This window comes from Narcine bancroftii, chromosome 2 (genome assembly GCF_036971445.1).
Source record: "Narcine bancroftii isolate sNarBan1 chromosome 2, sNarBan1.hap1, whole genome shotgun sequence".
NCBI lineage: Eukaryota > Metazoa > Chordata > Chondrichthyes > Torpediniformes > Narcinidae > Narcine > Narcine bancroftii.
Window position 1 is genome coordinate 95,422,764 of NC_091470.1, and position 17,903 is coordinate 95,440,666.

Below are 17,903 nucleotides of genomic sequence, written 5' to 3' on the forward strand. Positions count from 1 at the left end.
GTAACTTCATCACCAACATCGAATTACTTGAGCTGGCAGAGTCCGCAAGCATCGAATCCACGCTGCTGAAGACTCAACTGCGCTGGGTGGGCCATGTCTCCAGAATGGAGGACCATCGCTTTCCCAAGATCGTGTTTTATGGCGAGCTCTCCAATGGCCACCGAGACAGAGGTGCACCAAAGAAGAGGTACAAGGACTGCTTAAAGAAATCTCTTGGTGCTTGCCACATTGAGCACCGCCAGTGGGCTGATATCGCCTCCAATCGTGCATCTTGGCACCTCACAGTTCAGCGGGCAGCAACCTCCTTTGAAGAAGACCGCAGAGCCCACCTCACTGACAAAAGACAAAGGAGGAAAAACCCAACACCCAACCCCAACCAACCAATTTTCCCTTGCAACCGTGCCTGCCTGTCCCGCATTAGACTTGTCAGTCACCAACGAGCCTGCAGCAGACGTGGACATACATCTCCATAAATCTTCGTCCACGAAGCCAAGCCAAAGATAAAGGACACTGTTTGAGCAGCTGAGTTTCTCCAGCGTCATGTTTTTTACCAAATCCAATTGAGCACACCTTCCATATGCTGAAGAGAAAACTAAAGGGGAGAAATCCCCGAAACAAACAGGAGGTGAAGATGGTTACAGTAGAGGCCTGGCAGAGCATCACCAGAGAAGAGACTCAACCTCTGGTGATGTCAGTGAATCAAAGACTCAGTCACTGCCTGCAACAGAGTGCTGAACATGACTACTTTAATATACAGACCATCGCTATGTTCCAAGTATTATGTTGCCCTGAAATGAGGGAACGATGTATAATAAGTGCTATAATTTCTACAAGGTCAAACCAAAACGTGTACAAATACCCTTTAATTAAATCTAGAATGCGCACTTTAATCACGCGAATTGTTTGATTACAAATTTTAAACTGTGGCGCACAGGGGCAAATAAGGGAGAAATGTGTCTTTGTTCCAAACATTATGGAGGGCACTGCCTGGCGGTCAGCAGCTCCTTTACTCTCTGTAAAGTCTTTGGACATAATACTCCATCTTTTCATTCATCTCCATAACAGATATTTATTGTTGATTCCTCCAGGATAAGCAGAGGCGTGAACAGCAGTTGAGTTATTGCGCAAGTATCCGTGTGAGATGGTATCGGTGCAGCACTGCTGGTAAGTGGATGGAAGAACGCGCTGCGATATTTCTGAAATGTGGACGAAGGGATTTTCAACCTTTACAAGTACGGAATTACAACATTTACACCATGGATAAAAAAAACATTCAGTCCAAACAGTCCGTGCTGGTCCATGTACATCACACCAGCACGTGGATCCTTTGCCCAGATTTCTGCTCCACATCTTATCCCAGATTACAGCCCAAAGTAACTGAAGGGCATGAGGAAAGACACCAATAGTGAACAAATGACAGGCTGGTATTCCCTGCATATACTGAGGGATGGGGCAGCACTGAGAGAGGGGTAGCGCTGAGAGAGGGGTAGCACTGAGAGAGGGGTAGCACTGAGAGAGGGGTAGCGCTGAGAGAGGGGTGGCACTGAGGGAGGGGGCGGCACTGAGGGAGGGGTAATGCTGAGAGAGAGGGCAACACTGAGGGAAGGGGCGATGCTGAAGGGGAATGACACTGAAGGAGGGGGACGACGCTGAGGGATGGGGACACTGAGGGAGGGGGACACTGAGGGAGGGAAGCACTGGGGAGGGAGGCACTGGGGAGGGAGGCACTGGGGAGGGAGGCACTGGGGAGGGAGGCACTGGGGAGGGGGACTGAGAGAAGGGGACACAGGGAGGGGCGACTGAGGGAGTGTTGATACTGAGGGAGGGGTGACTCTGAGGGAGGGGTGGCACTGACGGAGCAGGACACTAAAGGAGGGGGACACGGAGGGGGGGAACTGAGGGAGGGGGACAACGCTGAGGGAGGGGGACAACACTGAGGGAGGGGGACAATGGGAGGGGTAACACTGAGGGAGGGATGACTGAGGGAGAGACAATTTGGGGGGTTGACACTGAGGGAGGGAGACACTGGGGGAGTTTCTTGGAGGGGGACTCTAAGGGAGGGCAACACTGAGGGAGGGGGACACTGAGGGAGGGGGACATTGAGGAAGGGACAATGCTGAGGGAGGGGGACACTGGGGTGGTGACACTGAGGGAGGGACATCACTGGGGGGGTGGGTGACACTGAGGGAGGGTGACCCTGAGAGAGGGAGACACTGAGGGAGGGGGACCCTGAGAGAGGGGTTCCCTGAGGGAGAGGGACACTGAGGGGGTGCTGCACTGTTTCCAGATAAATGTTTCAGTGTTTACGCTTCAAATCGAGCTCAGTGAAGATAATACCACAATTCTGCCTTTACCACAGAAGCATCGACAATAGCGAGAGCTTTCTATCACACCTTACATTAACTCAGGATGTCCCAAAGCATTAGACACGTGACGCACAATGTAAATGTTTAGAATTTAAAGAAATGGGAGTGAGAGAGGGGGCCACACGTTGACCCTCTGGCCATTGCTGCCATCTGGCGTTGATCTAGAGAGCAGCACCAGCTCACAATCACCCAGACGTTCCATTGCAGATTTAAAATCACATTTTCTGTATCTGTCTCTCTGAGTTTTATTACCTTATTACTGTCCACACCATCACCTCATCCTTCACTATTTCTGCAGCAACTTCTTTCATATTGCCTCCAAACGGGTTCAACATTACTCTGCCACACCACTCTTACCCCTGGCTACCCTTTAGTGCTCCCACACCATGGTGCGTACCCTAGAAGGCTGTATTCTGTACTCACCTCACACTGGCCTTGCTAGGAAAGTACATAGGGAGCTTTAATTTACATTGAAGCAATGCTGACCTCCACAAGGGTGAGAAAGGACAGCATCAGTCGATGGATGGTGGCACAAAAGCTTAATTCTGTACCCACTCAGGGAGTGAATAATTGAAAGATGATCTTGGAGGAGCTTTCCTCGACCCAACACTCTAACAGCATGTGAAGAAAAGCACAGCCTCTACCTCCTCAGGTTATGAGCCCAGAGGACCCCAAAACCAAGACATTCACCAAGACAATTGGTTACTTAAACAAAAGTTGTTTTTAATAATCTTTAAACGTGAAAACAGGATCACACTTTAACTCATCGCTATTAATTTAACTAACCTAACTTAACCCCCTTCTAATTCTAAGTGCACGTGGATGTAATGTCTTCGTAAATTCAGAAAAATTATTTGATTCACAGTCCAATCTCACTTCTCATTCCTCCAAGTTCACTGATTGCAGGCAATTCTTATACTATGCACAGAATTTAACATTTATGAAGTTCACCAGGCTTTGGTGATTGAAAGGTAAATGGTTACCGCTCAGGAAGGTTCTTGTAGGTTTTCAGAGAGAGATTTGTTGCTCGCTGGACACCCAAACTGATTCCTTTTAACCAGCCACTTCAGTGTTATGCCGAAGAAACTTGTCACATCAGGGTTTTCCAGATGATAACCTCTTTCTTTCAGGTCACCACTGAGCATAGAGCCCTGCAAAAGGTAGTGGACACAGCCCGGGACATCACAAACAAGACCTTCCCCACCATCAAGAATATCTACAGGGAATGCTGCTGTCAGAGAGCAGCATCTATCATCAAGGATCCACACCACCCATCACACACTCTGTTCTTGCTGCTGCCATCAGGAAAGAGGTGTCAGTGCTACAAGACTCGCCCCACCAGGTTCAGAGACAGCTGCTCCCCCTCCACCATCAGACTCCTCAACTACAAACTCAATCAGAGACTCATTTAAAGACTCTTATTGTGCACTTTATTGATTTTTCCTCTGTATTGCACAGTTTGTTTACATTTCTTTATTTATTTATATTGAGTACAGTTTTATTGCACTACCAATAAGTGGTGATTCTCCCTTAACCGTAGGAAAAAGAATCTCAGGGTTGTATGTGATCTGATGTATGTTCTCTGACAAGAAATCTGAAATCTTTCTCAAGGTTTGCCAACTTTTACTGATGAGAGATGTTTGATTGCTATGGTGCAAACCTGGTCTGGGTAGCTGGGTGTAGTCAGCCAGACTCCACAGTGTACAATGGAAAGGAGGTCATTCTTGCTTCATTCAGTTTAAAACCCAAGCTATTTTTAAAATAGTTTTCTACCTTCACTTAATTGGGGTCCATGTAACAATGACAGATCAGGGAAGATCGTACAACTAAGTGCATCTGGAGTTGCTGTAGTGGCATCGCTGCCGTGGACCCACAGAGAGCGGGGAGTGGAGATACAGCGCTCCCCTGTGGGGTCTGACTGCCGTCGACTCCCAATAGGCCTATTAAATGAGCCATGGGTGGTTTAAAATTCTCTGACTGCGGAGTCTACGCCCAAGATGGCGGCGCCTATGTTCGGCAGAGGCCTTGCCGGATTGCAGGCTCTGGGGAAGTGGAGGTCTGGTGCAGGGCACCAGAAAATGGGCAGACTGCCTCTCGTTTGAGTAGAAGCAGCAGAAGTGGTTGGGCTCCGAGGCTGAAGAATACATGGAATTCAAGCTGCTGGCGACTATAGTCAAGGAGCTCATACCAGGAGGCGGACTGCTGGAGAATGGCTGAAGGGGTACCCGGGATTGGAATCAAGAGGATGCCGAGGACAGTGAGTGCTTCTTGCTTGTGTTGGAGGTTTAATGCGGAGGCTGCTAGAGCACTGGGGGCGAATCCATGGCGGTTTGGTGACTTGGGGGTGGGGTGTTCTCTTTTGCTTCTCTTTCTCTTACCGTAAGGAGTGCAGATGGCGAATCTTTGCCTTATGGTGGACTAAAGGAAATTTCATGTCAGATTACATTTTGTTTTATTTCATGACAATTAAAGAATCTCGGATCGTTTATTCAGCTTCCATTAAATACACACACCAGTGAACTGCCTACAGTTTCAGCTGGGACTCGGGAAGGACAGTTGATGCAAACGCCAAGGATTCATTCATTAAAGTAGCTGAATTTATATAGCAGGTTTAATATAATAGTTCCCAAGATGTTTCACAAGAGTACAAATATTTTACTTATCCACATGGAGATTTTAGGATAACTGACCAAAAACATAATCAAAGCATAAATTTTAGAGAGAACGTCATGATGAACAAAGGTCCCTGGTTCTGGAATTTCCTTCCAGAGAATTTTGACCTTGGTTAACCAGGACCAGCCTGGTGATGGTGGAGGGGGTTCAGTGCGAGTTTAGACACACATAACGTGCCAGCTAATAGTAAGCTCTGCCACAATCTTATCCAAAAGCTAAAATCCCTTTTAGTGAGTCAGGAGACAGTGCATCACTCATAGCAATATTACAAACAGCTAATATCCAGGATGTGCTCCATGTATTCTGCCTCCGGCTGGCCAAAGGGAGAAGGAAGGACACAACTGTCCCTCCATATCAGTTGCCAAATCTGGTACTTCAGTAAAACCCCTGTTGTCCAGTGTCGTAGTGATAGATAATAGAGTTCGGTTATCGACTATAATGCCTTGCAATGATAATATAGATTGGTTATCGACTGTAATGTTGCATGTTGCACACAACTATGAGAGAGTGAAAAACAGTCATGGTGGAATAAAGACTGAGAATATTTGAATTCGACCTAAGAGTGTTGACTTTGACCTTAGGATTCACATCCGGCACCTATGGGGATTGGTAGATGCCGGATAAGTGTACTTTCCGGTTGCTTGAGATTGTATGTTGCATAGTTTGGTGAACTAACTGCTGGTGGGGGGGGGGAAGGGAAGAACTAATTTTAAATGCTTTTTTTACCCATTTATTTTCTGCTTTTTCTTTTGCCAGTTGCTTAGGGCTGCGATTGCTTGAATTCTAGGTAAGAGATTTTACTGTATTAGAGTGAAGGAAACCCTTCCACACAAAAGCAGATGATGCTGGAAATACCCAGCTGCCCAGCATCAGTGGAGGGCAAAGCCATTGACTCTCCCCAGATGCTGCCAACACACCCTCAGCCCTGGTCCTTCCTACGGTTGTCCCAGGGATTTCACCAGCAGTTTTTATTACTCTAACCTGGGAGTGTCTCTGGCCTTCACTGCCTGTCCCATTCTGCTTCGAGTGGGTTTGGAGCCCAGTAAAGACAAATCCTTGAGATGTACAGCACAGAAACAAGCTCCTTGGCCACAACGCCACACCAACCATCACCCACCCATTTACACTTATTTTGTTCTCCCCACATTCTTAAGATAGAAGGGCGTGCATACGGGCACAACGCTGTTACGGTGCCAGCGACCGGGGTTCGAATCCAGCGCTGTCTGTGAGGAGTTTGTATTTTTTCCCCCATGTCTGCGTGGGTTTCATCTGGGTGCTCTGGTTTCCTCCCACCCTTCAAAAACATACTGGGGTTGTAGGTCAAATGGGTAGTGTGGGCTCATGGGCCGGAAGGGCACTGTATGTCTAAAAGGTAATCAGGAGGGATACAAGAAGACACGAGGTTGCTTTGACAGACAAGTGAGGGAAAATCCTTAGGGCTTCAACAGGTATATAAAGAGCAAAAGGGATCAAATCAATCCTCTTGAAGATCACCATGGTCAGCTATGTTTTGCGCTGAAGATATGGGGGAGATCTTGAATAGGTTTTCTGGATGTGTATTTACTCAAGTGGCACGGGGACCAGGGAAGTGAGCCAAACCAGCAGGGGGGGGGGGTATGGAACCTGTGGAGATTAGGAACTGCTCGCTGTTTTGTGGCAAATAAAGTTGGAAAAATCCCCAGGCCCTGACAAATTATTCCCTCAGACCTTGAGGAAGGTGAGAGTAGAAACTGAAGGGATCCTGCAGGTACATTTAGCCAAAGGTGAGGGGCTGAAGGATTGGAGCATAGCTCAGGTTGCTTAAAAAAGAATCTGGTGAGCCTTTCGTCAGTAGCAGGTGTTCTAAGAGATTGTGTATACAAGTATTTGGATAGACAAGAACTGATTAGAGCAAGTCAACATGACCTTGTGTGTGGTAGGTTGCATTTAGTCAATATTTTAGAGTTCTTCCAAGGAGGTTACCAGAGAAGTTGATGAATGTATGTTGTCCACATGAACTCTGACAAGGTCCCGCGTGGGAGGTTAGTCAAGAATGTTCAGTCGCTCAGTCTTCATGATGAGGTGGTAAATTTGATCAGACATTGCCTTTACAAGAACACCAGGGAGCAGCAGTGGATAACTGGCTCCCTCACTGTACACCGATGACAGGTACATGGTCGGGAGGGGTATAAAGGGATATGGTCTGGGTGCAGGTCGGTGGAACTAGGCAGAAAAATATTTCGGCACAGACTAAAAGGGCCTGTTTCTGAGCTGCAGCGCTCGACAGGTCTATCAACTCCCTCACTCACCCACAGAGAGCCAAAGTATTGTGGCCAATTAACTACCACCCTACACTCAGCGTTGGGATGTAGGAGGAAGCCCACACAGTCACAGAAAAAAGGGGGCAAACTCCTTTCTGAAAACGCCAGAAGTCAGGGTTGAAATCCGGACCCTGGAGCAGTGTTCCTGTGGAGAATAAAACTAGCTTTGTGAGAATGGGAGCCTTGTTGCCAGCATGGTCGGGTTTCGTGCTGCAAGGCTGTGAAAGACCACATGGAAGCTGTTGTGGTCGAGAGGATGTTGGCTGGAAGGATTGTTGAGCTGAATTTAATGTTTTGCTGAAATGTTTCCAGAGCTATGGTGAGGAAGGGAGGGATCAGGAAAGTGCAATTAATTGAAGATGTCCAACAAGGACCCTCCTTGTTTCTGCAATTCTATAATTACAAACCATATCACGACCGAATCAAGGCATTCCTTCGAGAAGATTGCAGCACAGTCACAATTGTATTCATATCCAATGACAGTTTTTTAAAAAACTAGGATCAACATTTCTGGACAATTAAAACCATTCAAAGGGTTGCTGTGAAAGGCTCGATACAAGGAGATTCTGAGCAAGCCTTTCACCATCCACTCATCCCCTTCCCTTTGTGCTTCACCTCAGGGCCCTTTGGCAGTCACTCCCTCTGGTTTGTCCACCTCCTTGTCAGAGCCTGGCTTATTGGGGTACGTCCGTTCACCAAATATGATGCTTCCGACTCGCACACTGGTGGCCCCCAATTCAATCTGGCAGGAGAAGAAAAGTTACAGAGCATCCTGTGACAGAAGGCTGCCCTCACCGAGTGATGCCCACCCCCAGTCAACATTTTATATTGAATGCACTCCCCCTCCTCACCCATTGCTTCCAGTTACCAGGCACCAAACTAGGGGCGAAACGTGATAGTCCGCAGAGACCGTGGTCAAATTCTGTGTCCCACTCCCGTGCCTCATGTACTCTCCCACATGCACTAACTGTAAATTGGAGGAGCACCACTTAATTTTCTGCCTGGCCATCCTCCAACTGGATGGTATTAACTTCTCGGCTTCTCTGATTTCTGCTAGCTTATTCTCTGTTCTCCCTCCCATCCCTCTGTCTTCTTTCCCTACTTCTCCACCCCCTCCCTCTCCATTCACCGAGCCATCCTCCCTCCCCCGTTTGCTGCTGTGCCCTCCCTCCCTTATCCACCTATCACCTCCTGCCTGTGGGACAGTGCCCCCCCCAACCATTTTCTTTGGGTGTTTGTCTACATTTCACTCAGACCTTGATGAAGGGCTCAAGCCCGAAATGTTGGTTATGTATCTTTATCTTTGCTAATATAAAGTACACTGTTTGACCTGCAGAGTTTCTCCATCATTGTTTTTTTACCAGACTAGGGGTGCAGAGTGGAAGTGAACACATTCCCCTTTTCCAGACCTTTCTGTAACTTTCCAACACTTTTGTAAACTCGGCCGATTCACAAAATTGCTGGAGAAACTCAGCAGGTCCCGCAGCGTCCGTGGGAGGCATAGATATGCAGTCCAATCCATTTTGTTTGGATATGCAGGTACCAAAACTAACATCAGGTAAATGATACCACTTCTGCCGTGCCTGCTCTGAGAGAAGGAAGTGATCAGTTTCACCACCGCTCCTCATCAAATTATTTTCTTTTGGCAAAGTTCCTATTGAAGACTCTTCTATTGCGTATAGCATACCAGATCCGAACAATTCATAAGAATGCATACAGGAGGGAGATCGAAAACCTGGCTGAATGGTGCATCAACAACAACCTCAATGTCACCAAAACCAAGGAGCTGGATACTGACTTCAGGAAGGGAAAACCAGAGGTGTACGATCCAGTGATCCTTGGGGGTTCAGAGGTGGAGAGGGTGAGCAATTTTAAGTTCTTATGAGTAACTATCTCAGATGATTTTCCCTGGACTCAACACACTAATGGCGTCATGGTGTGCTGCCTCCCTGGTGCAAGGGTGCGGGATATCTCAAATCGGGTCCACGGTATTCTAAAAGGGGAAGGCGAACAGCCTGATGTCTTGGTACATGTGGGTACCAATGACATAGATAAAAAGGAGGAAGTACTGAAAAAGGATTACAGAGAGCTAGGACAGAAACTAAGAAATAGGACAGCCAGGGTGGTGATCTCTGGTTTGCTACCTGTGCCAAGTGCAACTGAGGACAAAAATGGATGGTTAAGAAAAATGAATGTGTGGCTGAGGGGCTGGTGTAAAGGACAGGGTTTTGGCTTCTTGGATCATTGGGATCTCTTTTGGGGAAGGCATGACCTCTACAAGAAGGATAGGTAACACCTAAACCCAAAAGGGGTCAATATATTGGCAGCTAGGTTTGGTACAGCCGTCGGGTGCGGTTTAAACTAATTTGGCAGGGGGGTGGGAACCTGTATGATAGGGCAAAGGACAGAAAAGATAAAACAGGAAAAGTTAGGTTAGGCAGCGAAAGTAAAAAATCAGAAAGAGCAAGGAGGGTGAAAAAAGCAAATCTGAAGGCTTTCTATCTTAATGCAAGAAGCATTCGGAACAAGGTAGATGAATTAGCTGTGGAAATTGAGATAAACAAATATGATTTGATTGGGATTACAGAAACATGGCTGCAGGGTGGGCAAGCCTGGGAACTTAACATCCCGGGGTATACGATATTTAGGAGGGATCGGCAAGAAAGAAAAGGGGGTGGGGTAGTATTGATGGTGAGAAGGGACCGACACGATTGACAGGAAGGATATTAACTCAGAAGATGCGGAATCTATATGGGTAGAACTGAGGAATAGCAAGGGGCGGAAAACGTTAGTGGGGGTGGTATATAGGCCTCCAAATAGTAGTGTAGAGGTGAGGGAAGGCATTAAAAGAGAAATTAGAAAAGCGTGCAATAAGGGAACAGCTGTCATCATGGGAGACTTTAATTTGCATATAGATTGGACTAGTCAAATTGGTAAAAATACAGAGGAGGAGGAATTCCTTGAATGTTTACGGGACGGTTATCTAGACCAATATGTCGAGGAACCAACTCAGGAGCAGGCCATTTTAGATTGGGTATTATGCAATGATAAGGGGCTAATCAGCAATCTTGTTGTGCGAGGCCCTTTGGGTAGGAGCGATCACAATATGATCGAATTCTCACTCAACATGGAGAGTGATGAAATTAAAACGGAGACTAAGGTCCTGAATTTAAATAAAGGGAATTATGATGGTGTGAGACGGGAGTTGAGTAAGATTGATTGGGTGGTGTTTGTGGGGGAGTTGACTGTGGATAGACAATGGAAAGCATTCACAGATCTAATGGAGAAATTGCAAAAATCGTTTATACCAGTTTGGCATAAAAATAAACCAAAAAAGGTGACTCAACCGTGGATAACAAGGGAAATTAGAGACAGCATTGGGTCCAAAGAGAGAGCATATCAATTGGCCAAAAAAAGTACCACAACCGAAGACTGGGAGCAGTTCAAGATGCAGCAAAGGAGGACAAAGGGATTAATCAAGAGAGCAAAAATAAATCACGAAAATAAGCTTGCGGCAAATATAAAAACCGACTGCAAAAGCTTTTATAAATATGTCAAGAGGAAAAGATTGGTGAAATCCAGAGTAGGTCCTTTGCAGTCGGAATCAGGGGAATATATAATGGGGAATAAGGAAATAGCAGACCAATTAAATTCTTACTTTAGTTCTGTTTTTACAAGAGAGGATACAAATAACCTCCCAAGGATGTTGGGAAACATAGAGACTAATGCAAGGGAGGAACTGAAAGAAATCAGTATCTCTAAGGACATGGTCTTGGGGAAATTGATGGGATTGAAGGCAGATAAATCCCAAGGGCCTGATAATCTACATCCTAGGGTACTCAAGGAAGTGGCCACTCAGATAGCAGATGCTTTAAGAATTATTTTCCAGAACTCGAAAGACTCAGGATCAGTACCCATGGATTGGAGGGTAGCTAATGTTACCCCACTATTTAAAAAGGGGGGTAGAGAAAAAACGGGGAATTATCGGCCGGTGAGCCTTACATCAGTAGTGGGCAAAATGATGGAATCCATTATTAAGGATGTAATAGCGGAGCATATGACTAGCAGAGAAGGGATCGGACGGAGTCAACATGGATTTACAAAAGGTAAATCGTGCTTGACAAATCTATTGGAATTCTTTGAGATGGTGACAGGTAAAATAGATGGGGGAGAGCCAGTGGATGTGGTGTACCTGGACTTCCAAAAGGCCTTCGATAAGGTCCCGCATAAACAACTGGCTTCCAAAATCAAGGCTCATGGGATTGGGGGCAAAGTATTGATGTGGATTGAGAACTGGTTGGCAGGTAGAAGACAGAGAGTTGGGATAAATGGCTCGTTTTCTGAGTGGCAGGCGGTGACCAGTGGTGTAACACAGAGATCTGTACTGGGACCCCAGCTGTTCACAATTTTCATTAATGATCTGGATGAGGGGATTGGATGTAATATCTCCAAATTTGTAGATGATACTAAGCTAGGAGGGGTTGTGTGCACGGAAGAGGGGATCAGGAAGCTCCAGTGTGATTTGGATAAATTGAGGGACTGGGCAGATACATGGCAAATGCACTACAATGTGGATAAATGTGAGGTTATCCACTTTGGTAATACAAACCGGAGGGCACATTACTATTTGAATGGCAATAGATTAAGAGATGGGGAAGTGCAGAGAGACCTAGGGGTACTTGTACATCAGTCTCTGAAGGCGAGCATGCAGGTACAGCAGGTGGTTAAAAAGGCAAATGGTATGTTGGCCTTCATATCAAGAGGGTTTGAGTATAGGAACAAGGATACCTTACTGCAGCTGTACAGGGCCTTGGTGAGACCCCACCTGGAGTATTGTGTGCAGTTTTGGTCACCTTATCTAAGGAAGGATGTTCTTGCAATGGAGGGAGTGCAGAGGCGATTCACCAGGCTGATACCTGGAATGGCAGGAATGACTTAGGAGGAAAGATTGCGCAAATTGGGATTGTACTCGCTGGAGTTTAGAAGATTGAGAGGGGATCTCATAGAGACATATAAAATTCTGGCAGGACTGGACAGAATGAATGCAGATGGGATGTTTCCAATGATGGGAAAATCCAGAAACCGGGGCCATGGTTTGAGGATAATAGGCAAACCATTTAGGACCGAGATGAGGAGGAATTTCTTTACTCAGAGGGTGGTGAATCTGTGGAATTCATTGCCACAGAGGGCAGTAGAGGCAGGTTCATTAAATCTATTTAAGAGGGAATTAGATCTATTTCTTCAGTATAAGGGTATTAAAGGTTATAGAGAGAAGGCGGGGACGGGGTACTGAACTTTAAGATCAGCCATGATCTCGTTGAATGGCGGAGCAGGCTCGAAGGGTCGAATGACCTACTCCTGCTCCTATCTTCTATGTTTCTACGTTTCTATGAAAAAACACATCAGCATCTCTACTTCCTCAGGAGTTTGCAGAGGTTAGGTATGACATTGGAAACCCTGGCAAATTTCTACAGATGTGTGCTGACTGGTTGCATCACGGTCTGGTGCGAGTCACCAACACCCCTGAACGTAAATCCCTGCAAAAGGTAGTGGACACAGCCCAGGACATCACAGGCAAAACCCTCCCCACCATCGAGAACAACTACAGGGAACGCTGTCGTTGGAGAGCAGCAGAAATCATCAAGGATCCACACCACCCAGCACACGCCCTGTTCTCACTGCTGCCATCAGGAAAGAGGTATCGGTGCCACAAGACTCGCACCACCAGTTTCAGGAACAGCTGCTCCCCCTCCACCATCAGACTCCTCAACCACAATTCAATCGGGAGAGTCACATGATGGAGTAGTGGCCGGTCGGGAAAACCAGCCCTCTCCAGGAAAATAGAAAAAAAAGTCAGGAATAAGCAAAGCATAACAGAAATAAAGTACAAGAAATAGAAGATAACGATACAAAGAAGAGAAAGAAGATGGCTTCCAAGAAGGAGAAAGTAAGAACAGCTGGAAAAAAGTTAAAAAGTCGCTGGAGAAGAAGGAAGAAGGCCTTACCTGCAGGAAGGAACAGGACTCTGTGGTGATGAGGAGCGCCCAACCCTCGAGATCAGTACCTGCCCTGCAGAGTCAAGACCCACCAGCCGGTGCACTACAAAAATGGCTCTCGGAGCCAAACAAAAGTGTTGTGCGCAATCAGAGGAGAAGGAAGACACCAGTGGGAGGGGGGCTCAGCAGAGGAGCGGGCTGTCACAGACCAAGCAGCTGAGAGACGCCTGACACCACGGCTCTCAGCTGGAGGATAAGGAAGATAGCAGAAGATGGTGCGACGAAACAGACGTGGAAGACAGACGGAGGGATGATTGACAAGAAGACCAACGTCAAGAAGCTCAATAGACGAGCAGCCCAGGAAGGGAGGAACAGCAACAAGAGGCCCAGCAAAAAGAGGCCCGACAAAGAGATACAAGCAGCTTATCAGGAAAAACAGAAGAGACACAGATACAAAGAAGAGAAGAAGAAAACACAAACACAGATACAGACACAGAAGAGGAAGAAGAAGACCAAGATCTTCACAGAGAAATAGAAGGTAAAACTGATGGACGAAGAGAAATGAAAGATAAAACTGATGAACAGAATATAAATAAAGTCTTTTTTGAAGAACAAATGAGGTCACTAAAAGAATGGTCATCTTTAGAGTTTAATGCAATTAAAAAGAAAATGAAAAGAACAGAAGATAAAATGCAAAGGTTAGAACTGGTAATGACAGAAATAGGGAAAAGTGTAGAGAATGTGGAAGAGCGGGAAACGGCTGTAGAAATGGAAGTTAATGACAACAGAAAAATTGGAAGTAAGTGACAAAAAAATTAAAGAGACAAGAGTTGTTATCTCAGAAAATTGATACGTTGGAAAATTATAGTAGGCGAAACATAAAAGTAGTGGGCCTGAAGAAGGGTGAAGAAGGCACAGACATGAAGGAATTTATAAAAAGATGGATCCCGAAGGTCTTGGAAATGACAGAAATGCAGGAAGAAATGAAATAGAAAGGGCACACAGAGCATTAGCTCCGAAACCACAGACACATCAAAAACCAAGATCCATCTTTGAGATACATAACAAGATAAAATATACTGGAACGGGCAAGGAATAAAGTTAGAGAAGATAATAAACCATTGGAATACAAGGGTCAAAAAATATTTTTTTACCCAGACATAAGTTTTGAACTCTTAAAGAGGAGGAAAGAGTTTAATACAGCGAAATCAACTTTATGGAAAAAAGGTTACAAATTCATATTAAAACATCCAGCCATACTTAAAATATTTATACCCGGGGAGCAAAACAAACTGTTCTCGGATCTAGAGGAAGCACAAGAATTTGCAGAACGTTTGCAGGACAGAAGAGATGAAGATGTAACAAGAATGAAGAACAGCAATGAAGTATATATAAAGATGTAAAAACAATGTATATGTAAAGAATTAAAGAGAGAAAAAAGAAGGGAAGGAAGGGAGTAAGGGGGGGACAAAAAGAGAGGGAGCTTTGTTATATGTGTTAAAAAAAAGTTTTTTCTGGAGAGGGCTGGGTGGAGGGGGAATAACTGTCACTGCAAAATCAGTTGACGCTGCGAACAAGATCGCAACCCAAATGAAAAGGGGAGTTGTGGTTGCCCAGCAAGGGGTATGGGGCAACTCAGAGAGGGGGGGGAACTTTGGGATTAAGGTATTAGTGATGTGGGAACTACGGGGATACTTTATGTTTTAAATGTATTGTCGTATATTAAGTGTAATAAGAGAAAACTAAGATGAAAAAGGGGAAAAGGGTATGGAGGTGGCAAAGAAGTGGAAAAGAGATGTATGCAAGAACGTTTTGGGACAACTTGGAAAATGGAAGAGAGCGGAAATAAATAAATGTATTCCATTGGAAAAAATAACATATAATTTAAAAAATAAAGTCACAATGTTTGAACAAATTTGGGAACCATACATGGAACATATCAGAGAGTTTGCCTACGACCTTCATCCCCTAAGATGAAAATGATAAGAAGACAAAATGACTGGATTCAGTGTGTAATAAATAGATGACACATTTTTCTTATTTGTTTTCCTTTGCGTGAAAATATTGTTTTATGGTTTTATTGTATTGTATATGTTGAATATTTATGGGTATTGGGGGGGGGGGGGGGAGGGAAAAAAAGGGAAGAAAAGACCACTGTGTAAATTTAATGAGATACGTTTGTACATATTTTGGTTGATATGGTTCAGTGTGAAAAATAAAAAAATATTTTAAAAAACCACAAACTCAATCAGGGACTCATTTAAGGGCTCTTGTACTTTCTTGATTTTTTCCCCTCTCTGTATCGCACAGTCAGTTTATTTACATTTCTTTATTTGTTTACACGTGCACATTGAGTAGTTTTTCTATGCACTACCAATAAGTGGTGATTCTGCCTGGTCCGCGGGAAATGGAATCTCAGGGTTGTATGTGATGTGATACATGTTCTCGGACAAGAAATCTGAAATCACACCACTTTACTATCACTAGCCTGCAATGACGGGGTGTGCCACACAGAGCAGAGTAAGATAGGACAGTCATAAGTTAAAGACCCTTCGACGCCAATGACAACTTCTTGAATACAGGCGATTGGTCTGGGCTGAACTGCCAGTGTGTGCCGTGGGAACTCTGCATTGTGGAGGCACCAGCTTCCAGAAAGAGAATTACAAACCAAGGCTCTCAGTGATGGGCACAGCAAACGAGTTAACCTTTTGGACTCCGGCAATTTTTAACCATTCATAATATATACTCTGGACTGGGTCCATGGGTAAACTACAGTTCGAACATCAATACAAACCAGCTGGTTGGGTATATAATCAGTCCCAGAAAACCGGGACACAGAGACCAAAGGAATAACTCAGACACGAAATCCAAAGGGCTAACCCAGTATTCTACCAACACACAAATTTATGTTTCCGGTATTTGGAGTATGCAAACATTTTCTGGATGGCAATGAGGACACAATCAAATTTTAAATATTGTGATGGAGTCTAAACTTCTAATAGGTTGGCCAAGATGTCGGGGAAGTCACGTTGCAGAAAGAGGAATGAACATGTAGGTACAGAGATTTTAAACAGAACTTTCCCATCCACTGTGAGTAGGATCAGCGGATCCACCCAACAGGAAAAGTATAAGAAGGGCCAGCTTTAAATTGTACAGACCACCATGGCTCAGGCCTCTGTGGATGGTGAATAAACTAAGACACAGTCCCTATCACCAAGCGATGAGTGGTCCTGACATTGTGTCTGGAGTACATTAAAGCAAAACAGAAAAAATTTATACATGCAACGATATGAGAGATTAGAGAGGAAATCCAGGACAATTAGAGAAGCTTACGGCATGCTCGTAATCTGTTGACATCCCCATACTCAGTTCCACTGCTTCCAGAGGCAGGTTCAGTTTGCTACACACTTCCTGACGGCGTGCTACAAGTACCTGCATGGGGAAAGAAACAGACTTGAACAAGAGGAGACGGGCAGGCAGTCCACTGAACAATTCTACAAATAATGGAAGCCATTCCCTGCCACCCTGCTAACTCTTCAGCCATGAAAAGCAGGAAGAACTTCAGAAGCACTTGACAAACCCGCAGAGATGATGAAAGGGGCAGGACAAACCTGAACCTTCTGAGGAGGTCAGACTGCACAGATCTAGGGGAAGCATAATGAGGAACATAAGATGTAGGAGCAGGAGTCGGCCATCCGGCCCGTCAAGCCTGCTCCACCATTCAATGAGATCATGGCTGATCTGATGATAGGCTCATCTCCACCGACCTGCCTTCTCCCCATATGCATTCCTTCCCCTACTATGTAAAGATCTATCCAACCTTGTCTTAAATAGATTTATTGAGGTCACTTTCACTGCTTCCATGGGCAGTGAATTCCACAGATTCACCACCCTCTGGGAAAAGCAGTTCCTCTACATCTCCACCCAAAATCTACTACCCTGAATCTGGAGGCTACGTCCCCTAGTTCTCGTCTCCCCCACTAATGTAAACAACTTAACTACCTCTATCTTATCTATGCCTTTCATAATTTTGTTTCTATAAGATCGCCTCTCATTCTTCTACATTCCTAGTAAGTATAGTCCCAGACGACTGAATCTTTTCTCATAGTTAACCCTCTCATCTCTGGAATCAACCTGGTGAACCTCCTCTGCACCACCTCCAAAGCCAGTACTCAAGTAAGGAGACCAGAACTGCACGCAGTTCTCCAGATGGGACCTCACCAGGACCTCGTACAGTTGCACCAGAACCTCCCTGCTCCTAAATTCCATCTCTCTGGCAACAAAGGCCAACATTCCATTTGCCTTCTTTATCCCTTTTACACTGCCATTGAAAGACAGGAATTAACTGACTTTTAACCACTTCACTTAGTTGTGTGAACACAATGAGCGTGGGATGGGGGCGTGGGATGGGGGCGGGGGGGGGGGGGGGGGGGTCATTTTCATCCTAGCAAGGTAGAACCAAAGCTATTCGCATTGGATCATGACCCAGATTTTCTTAGTTCAGTGCGAATGACCTGACCTGGCTTTAAACACAGGTCGTTCACATACCAATTAAGTGTAAAAGGGGC

General features: G+C 45.4%; 1 protein-coding gene across 1 annotated transcript in view; it reads right to left on the bottom strand.

The window, feature by feature from the left end:
- Window positions 1-3,773: 3,773 nt before the first annotated feature.
- plpbp (pyridoxal phosphate binding protein) overlaps window positions 3,774-17,903 on the bottom strand; it is a 31,762-nt gene continuing 17,632 nt past the window's right edge. The window contains exons 7-8 of the mRNA XM_069917466.1: window positions 16,669-16,767; window positions 3,774-8,081 (exon numbers count right to left, since the gene is read on the bottom strand). Coding sequence (XP_069773567.1) covers window positions 7,956-8,081; window positions 16,669-16,767 — 225 coding nt within the window. The 3' untranslated portion in view covers window positions 3,774-7,955. The remainder of the gene's footprint in view (window positions 8,082-16,668; window positions 16,768-17,903) is intronic.